Source organism: Branchiostoma belcheri, unplaced genomic scaffold (genome assembly GCF_001625305.1).
Source record: "Branchiostoma belcheri isolate BF01 breed outbred unplaced genomic scaffold, Haploidv18h27 scaffold31, whole genome shotgun sequence".
Taxonomy (NCBI): Eukaryota; Metazoa; Chordata; class Leptocardii; order Amphioxiformes; family Branchiostomatidae; genus Branchiostoma; species Branchiostoma belcheri.
In genome coordinates, this window is record NW_017803921.1 from 1,894,193 (window position 1) to 1,902,036 (window position 7,844).

Below are 7,844 nucleotides of genomic sequence, written 5' to 3' on the forward strand. Positions count from 1 at the left end.
CCCCATTCCTTAACAACATGGTAATTACCATTTTCAGCATGGCGGGGGTGTCCGGAGCACTTAAAAACCTTTTATTTCGACGCCCATAAACACATATGCAATTAAACAAAAACGTTCTGCATCATCTGCAGCCCAATAGCAATACGTATACCGAACCACAGACAAATCCGTCCAGCCGATCGCGAGAAACAGCTGCTGACAGAAATGTTTCGAACCATAGTAAAACCTCCTCGCGGAAGGATATCTCCTTCCCCGGAGGTAACAAACACTCGGAGTCATACCTGCACATGTGTCGCCGTCCCCCACCATATCGAAGGGGCAGGCTCCACAGGTGTAGCCGGGTTGTCCCGGGGAGAGGGGTGCAGGCTGGTCGATGCACTTCACTCCTGGAAAGCGATTAGGGAGAATTAAAAACGAACACTCTAATAAATATAGTTCTGGAAAGCAACTTTAAAGAAAATATACTTTTTATTCATCTAGTTTTTAAGATACATGGGACTTGATGGGAAGTGATTCTGACAATATATCAAACAAAATACCTTGAAAACAAGGGTTCCCTTCGCAAGCGTCTATGTCTGTTTGGCATGTTGTTCCGGAGAAACCAGTGGGGCAGATACAAATGGCGAGCGCGAATCCCTCCACTCTGTCAGTGACGCCATCGAAGTCGCAGATGCCGCCATTTTGACATGCGCAGACGGTGACATCCGGGACACTGATGCTGGATGCTCCCATGTCGTCGCTCACGGTGAACTCAATCGAGACGAACTTCTCGCTTGTCGGTGTCCAGCTGAACAGGGCGCTGTAGTTCCCCGTTTTAGTCATCGTCCCCGCCCCCGACACGGTAATGTTGACATACCTGCAAACATTTAAACCACGCGTCAAACAATCTCGAAGGTCATAGCAGTAAATAAATTTGTATTTAATGCCATTAAGTGCTAGTTTTACAGAAATATGTTTTATAAGTGATCGCCCCTTGCTTTTTGCAGGATCGCCTATTCAACCCACTGACTAGACTGGACGGCCCTTTTCCAGCTTCCAGACTGGAAACATTTTTCTATCTACCCTTTGTAAATTGTAGTGCCTGGCCTTTATAGTGTTTGTTAATCTTACACTATTTGCTTTATGCTATACCATTGCAGGTCGCTAGCGTTATCGGACGAATAAAATTCTTTCCTGATACGTGCACGATGCCAGTATACTTAACATCAGGTTCAGGCCTCCCCGGATATTGTTCATTTTTTATTATTTGATTAATGATGTAATTCTTTGGTATATATGTAACAATGTACTTACGGACATGCATCCGTGCCTAGAACAGACGTGGTGAATGTTTTGTTGACGGTGGCGCGGATCTCAGTCGGTGCGAACACTTCCGGCGCGTCGTTCCGTAAGATTTCATTCGACGTCCTGTATTCAGTTTCCGATTGCGAAGTAGTGAGGCCGATGTCAACCTGACTCGTCAGAGCGATGTCATAGATGCACTCCCTGGTAAAACAAATGAAGTGGGGAAACATTCACATACTAGTATACTCAAGGCAAATTACGCTGAAAAATCTTCCCGTACTGAACTGAAAAACTTTCATATACTTAGTGCAACTGAAAAACTTTCACAATGCAATTGAAGCTGAAAACTTCCCCATATTCAACGCAAATGAAGCTGAAAAACCTTTTACAATCTCAAAATAAGATTCTAACATTCCGAAATTTCCGAGTTATAAATGATGGAGGAATTTTTTCAGCAAACTTCAATGTGAGATACCTGTTGTGCGCTCCACAAGTGCGTATTGCCATCTCCCTCGTCTCTTCGTTGGGAAAGAGATCGTCGTCGTCGAAAAATTTCGGCACGAAGTCGTCATCTCCGTAGTTTTCCGGCGAGTTGTGATTCGGATCCGTCGGGTAGTTGTTGAAAAGTGTCACGTTGTTGACGTCGGTGTGGTCGCAGAGGCATACGCTCCGAGTCGACCCTGTACAACGGCAAAGTGGTCTTGTGTTTAGTTTTTTTTTTCAACTTACGGATTTAGGCTTAAGGTTCTAGGTTCGAATCACCAAGATCCCCCAATGCTGTGCCCTCAGGTACGGCACTTTACACCTGTTTCCGCATTCAACTCCTGTATTCTGTCTCCGATTGGGAGCCACCCTTTTATTTCGAGCACGTTAAAGATCCGACCACACTTACACGGAAACGTAAGGGTCCTTCCCGGCCAGAGTAAGCGGTCCAAATCTTAGTCTGGTCTTACAGATCGTACTTACTAGGCACTTATAGACGGTTTAGTATATTTGTAATACTTACACATTTTGCCGAAGTTGTAATACAATTCCTTTTCCGTTGGGTTGCCAGGTTTTGCCGATTGAACGTATGATCCATTTGGCAGGATGAAATCGTCATTCGGGTCTCCGTTGAGGTTACCTAGGAGGCCTTGGAGATTACTGCGCATGTCCGTCCCAAGGCCAAGGACAAAGGTCAGAAGACCAGCCATAGCCTTGATAGAGACCGAAATGCCTGATGGGTAGCTGATCAGCACGCCACAGATGGATGTTCTACTGTTGTCTGCAAGAATTTGAAGGGGATGTTCAGATATCATCATCATCATCATCAAATAATACTATATATGATGGAATACGTTTTAAGTATTGAAAATACATTAATAACGATATAACGTACCCGAATAATACGATGTCAAACTTAGGAAATAACGACTCAAGAACAAAGCAATTGCTACAAAACAGATTCGCTTTTACCATAGACGACGGATATGAGGCCATCATTGAACTTGGTTCTACTGCCGTTGGCAATAGCGGCCAGCGGGATGTTTTCGTTGTCGATGGTCACCTCAACGCTCGTGCCGTTACTGTCCAGATAGACTTGGACCTTGTTGGTAGGTTGCTGTACCGCAATGGCACTGAGGTATTGGGAAACAACAGTCGAGTTGATTAGAGGCAGTTTTTGTACCCTTTGGAGCGGTTCTGGATAGTCCAGGCGTATTCATAACCGTTCTTCATCCAAAAACATGTTCAGGCACGGTTCTGGAAATCCAAGCGTATCCAGAACTGCCTGGGTTAAATCAAGGCTTCGAGGCAAATATTATCTTTTGAAATGCTTTCACCGTTATGCTTCTGATTATTATGCATAACGGTTAATGTTAGGGAGTGACTTAGCCAAGCCAAAAAAGATATGATTACTCACTATATGAAAGACCGACTTGTGCTAGCCCTTGATGTTTGAGTATTCAGCATTTATTAGGTTTTATTCTATATTAGGTCTTATTCTATATATTTTTTGTACTTTTTTCATTACTTTTTGCCATTTATTGTACCATGTGCAATTGTCGTGCAATTAAGTTCTTCTACTCACGTGAAGACCGTAGCCCTGATCCTCACTCCGCCCATGACAGGCCTGTCTGTGCGCCCCTGCATCATGAAGGCGTGCGGCGCGTCGGCGGTGCTCCTCAGCATCACGTACTCGCCGTGACCGTTAAATGTGTACGTTCGGCCGTCCAGCGTTCTGATGTGGGGCTCACCGTACGCCGTTGCTGTTAGAAGAAGATAAACAAAATAACTTCCGTGAATATAATAACTTCATCAGGGTGGTAAATGATTGAAAAGCAAAGTTGTCATCCACAAGTAGTTGTCTATAAAGAGACGCCGTTTCGATGGCCGTCTGTCATCTTCAGGATAATTATGACTGGCTCACTATGAACCAGTGTCATTTAAAACAGACTATTTAAACAGAAAGTGAACGTACCCAGGTAGCTTGCTGTGTAGCTTCTGAATGAAGCAGCTGGGCGCTTCTCCGCGTACAGCTGACAGCATTTATCGGACCGGGAGCGATGGCAACACCACATCCGGGGCATGTAGTCCCGCTGGTAGTATTGGCTGGTCTGGTTGGTAGACTATAAAACAAGGACATAATGATATGGGGTTATTTGAAGTAAAAAGATTTGTTGATTGATAACATGCGTTGTCTTGTTTTAAAAGACGCACTGTCCTGGTTTTGTTGTCACAATTTACCATAACGATAGTGAAAGCTAAATACAGGTAAAAACACAAAAAAACTAGCAGTTGTACCTTTTCGTATCTGTGCACGAATCCGGTGCCCTTGTTCCACATGTGTAGGCTTGTGATCAGACCCTGATCTTCGGTCTTGTAGCAGCAGTCCATGTTTCCGCCGGAGGACAGGGCGAAGCGCCTCTGAAAGCAGACTTGTCCTTTTCCCGAGCTAGTCACCTCCCACAGACCGGTCTCCTCCCGCGCTTGGGACAGGTAACCGGGACAGGTGTCCATCACTGCGCTCGCCCAGGAATTAGGGTCTGGCTCTTCCTGGAATGGAGAATGTGCATGTAAGACAACAGAGCTCTATACGAATTACATGCAGGTCAATCGGATACGCCAGACATTTAGTTGTCTTTTGTTAAGAATTGATATGGAAAACGCACAAACACATACAGACACAGACACACACAAACACAAGCACAGACACGCACACACGCATACCCCATGATTATATGTAACTGAAGTATTAGCTAGGTGTGTTTTACTCACGTTGTACCAGTCGTGGCATGCTCTGACTGGGTTAACCCAACCAGGACCGTTGTTCTCCAGTCTGTACGCGATCCGCCCGGTCAGGTTGGTGGTCACGGAAACCTTTTGGTCGATCCGGTACACGTTTTCCTCCGAAGACACCCACGCCCAGTGAGCTGTTCATATGTAAAATAAAAGGTGTCATTTGAATAAACTCTGTTCTGATAACAGAATACTAGTACCATGGTTCACCACAGTGAAATTTTCAAAATCATGGCTCACATGGGGTGATCATATTATGTATTTGACAAATTTTATCTAAATAGATCTAATTTTGGGGCCAAGTCAAAGATGAAAATAGCAGTTGAATCGTGTGGCGTAGATAGTGTTATGATTTATTCCATGCAACAATATCAATAAGTCACCAATGGCTCACGCCTATAATGTAAGTATAGTGATCAAATGGCATTAAAAGATGAAGCAATGTGGTTTTTTACCTGAGTTGTGGTCTTCCTCGGAGGTGTAACTGTTTCTAACGGCATACCCAACTCTAGCGGGGTAGCCATCAAACTGGATGACGTCAGGCAAGTAGTTGGGTACCCAGGACATGCCGTCATCCTTATAGAAGTACATGACGTAGGTGTTCACGTTGTCGGTCGTCAGAACCGCCTGGAAGGTGTTAGTCTGAAAAAGAACCCAGTCAAGAAACAGTTGGTTCGACGTATGAAGAAGTAGATTCTACAATTACTAGTAACCTCAAAGGATTTTGACGCCATTGAACATTGTATACAGTTAATGCGTTGTAAAACCAAGTGTAAAAAGTCTTTTCTTGGGAATGCTGCGTTTTTTGAACTGGATTTACAGGTTAGAGTTTTTTTCCTTTTTATTCTGTTGAAGAAAATCATGTTTTCAGCCATGTTTGGGGTGTCCTGTACACTAAAGAAGGTGTACGTTTGTATGCGGTCATAAGAAGGTATACGTTTCTATGCGGTCATCAGCTGTGCAGAGGGGTCAAAGGTGATTGCTTGTGTTCTAGAGACGGTTTCCCGCCGGCCGCCCAGACAAAAAATGCAGGCGTTATGGACTAAATGGACAAGTTAGAGGACGGGTAACTCTGTCAACGTGTGTTTGTCATGGTCTAGAACTCAGGTGGGTGACTTTTGATGCCTTTTTGGTGGCATTTCAGACAGCAAGCCCGAACACAAGACGACGTACACATTTTGCACAAAGGGCGCCAGGTTTAAACTGAAAATAGATCTGATTTTCTCTTAGTAATAGTAGTGATAAGTTACACCCACCTCGCCGTCATCGGTCTCCCAGTCTGGTACCATGTCTTCCCAAGTAGCGACCAGGGTGAACGTGGCCTGGTAGTCCGATGTTCTGGGAAAATACCGGGCCACGTCCCGGTTGCTTCTCTGGAGAATGTAGCCGCTGGTGTTGGTGTAGGCTTGGTACCAAACCTTGCAGGGGAAAAATAACGTTAGCAAACGACGCGCAGCAGATTCAAGAAGCCCATAACAGATCAAGCAAACAAACTGCCCAAAAGTAGATTCGTTCATTCCACAAAGTATTGAGGGAGAGGGGAAATCGTAAAGTTGAGATACTCTAGTGTTCATAGCACTGCAACAAATGAAGTGAACCGATGTTATATGCAAGTAGTGCCGTGTTCTTAATTGGTGATTTCCTAACCTTGTATGTGTACAGTGTATGTTTCCACACTACAGCCTTGGCATTAGAATGCTTATATGTGAGTACCTACTGGCTGATTTTCAAGGTGGATTTTCCAGCTGAAGGTGAATATCAGATATGGTATATGGCAATTTTTAGTCAGGCAATATATCATATGATACGAGAAGATACCTTAGGAGCTTGGTTGGTCTGTAGACCGCTGAATCTGTTGTTAGACCAGAAAGCAGCGAGGACGCCACACACGTTCGTTCTGTTGGACTCGAGAACGGTGTCCATGGACTCAGGGTGCCTGAACGTCAGGAACTCATTGATGTAGTCTTGCTCCTCTGCCTTGGTCGTTGTGATGACAAGAAGTCCATTTTCGGAAACCTGTTTGGGCAAAAGTTACACTGTTTATTGAATCTTGTGAAACGTTTTTAGAACATTTAATCACACAGTAACCTACTTGAAGTTATGTGATGATTTATACTTTGATGCTTCTGGTATGCTGCTACACACACACACACACAAACACGCACACACACACGCGCGCGCGCGCGCACACACACGCACTGCACACACACACACATCACAACGTGTCGATAATCATCACTGTCTATTTCAGATCTGTAAAAATCGACACTTACATAGACGGAGTTACAGATGATGCCTCCAAAAAGCGGGATCCCGTTCTCCACACCAATCAGAGAGGAGGAGGCCTCCTCCATAACTAGATGGTGGCCGCTCCTGGTCAGAGATGGCCGGCGTCGCTCCGCAGATCGCGCTGTTGAAGCCGTAAGTCTGAAGTCCTTCTGACTCACGCCAAACGGGTAAAACCGATCCTCTGAACAAAATAAAGTCATGTCATGTCATGTCATGTCATGTCATGTCATGTCATGTCATGTTATGTTATGTTATGTTATGTTATGTTAGAAGACATTATGAAGTCTCATAATGAAGAGCTTTATCATTTTTTTCGGCGACGCCTAATTTTTTAACGGATCTCTTTGTTTGAAGTTTCCAAACATTTCATGAGTTAGGAGTCCGCATGTTTGTTAGTCACTTCTTTTATTGGTTTTGTATCTTCTCAGGGGTGATATCTGGCGATTGAAATCAGAACTACAGGACGGGCGTTGACCATTGAATTAGCTGTGAGGTAAGTAGCATGATTTTTCTTTTAAAGATAGCGCCAGGTCAGTTTACGTCACTGTTTTACCGAATGCGAAGTTCTTTTGGTACAATTTGGTACAATTGTTATCTAAAATATGCTTGCTGTAACAGTTGTACACACCTATACACTGTCCAACGAACCCTGTCCCCTCGTCTACAGAAGACTTAAACCCGAATTCACACACGCAGGTGTAGCCTCCCGCAAGGTTCTGGCAGTGCGCGTGGTCGTCACAGTTGGTAGAGCCAGATGTGGCACATTCATCTACATCTGCATGGAAAAAAGAAGAGACGTGATGAACAATCAGATTAGTAGGTATTAATAATTACAAGTCACGCCCATACAGCACTATGAAAATTATGTTAGGGAAGAGAAAATATTGAATTCCAATATTGAAACTTTGAAGTGAAATTTATGAGACATTAGGTTGTAAATACGAAAGTCGACAACGAGAACAGTTCATGCATTTGTGTGTGTGTGTGTGGGGGGG

At 44.2% G+C, this 7,844-nt stretch overlaps 1 protein-coding gene across 1 annotated transcript in view; it reads right to left on the reverse strand.

Annotated features, from left to right (window-relative positions):
• The window catches only part of LOC109474529 (mucin-like protein), an 18,653-nt gene that overhangs the window by 10,662 nt on the left and 147 nt on the right, over positions 1 to 7,844 (reverse strand). The window contains exons 2-15 of the mRNA XM_019774841.1: positions 7,478 to 7,626; positions 6,834 to 7,030; positions 6,379 to 6,576; positions 5,817 to 5,978; positions 5,016 to 5,202; positions 4,540 to 4,694; positions 4,066 to 4,317; positions 3,743 to 3,890; positions 3,353 to 3,530; positions 2,740 to 2,900; positions 2,291 to 2,548; positions 1,760 to 1,964; positions 1,294 to 1,485; positions 540 to 856 (exon numbers count right to left, since the gene is read on the reverse strand). Of these exons, the coding sequence (XP_019630400.1) occupies positions 540 to 856; positions 1,294 to 1,485; positions 1,760 to 1,964; positions 2,291 to 2,548; positions 2,740 to 2,900; positions 3,353 to 3,530; positions 3,743 to 3,890; positions 4,066 to 4,317; positions 4,540 to 4,694; positions 5,016 to 5,202; positions 5,817 to 5,978; positions 6,379 to 6,576; positions 6,834 to 6,914 (2,494 nt within the window). The 5' untranslated portion in view covers positions 6,915 to 7,030; positions 7,478 to 7,626. The remainder of the gene's footprint in view (positions 1 to 539; positions 857 to 1,293; positions 1,486 to 1,759; positions 1,965 to 2,290; positions 2,549 to 2,739; positions 2,901 to 3,352; positions 3,531 to 3,742; positions 3,891 to 4,065; positions 4,318 to 4,539; positions 4,695 to 5,015; positions 5,203 to 5,816; positions 5,979 to 6,378; positions 6,577 to 6,833; positions 7,031 to 7,477; positions 7,627 to 7,844) is intronic.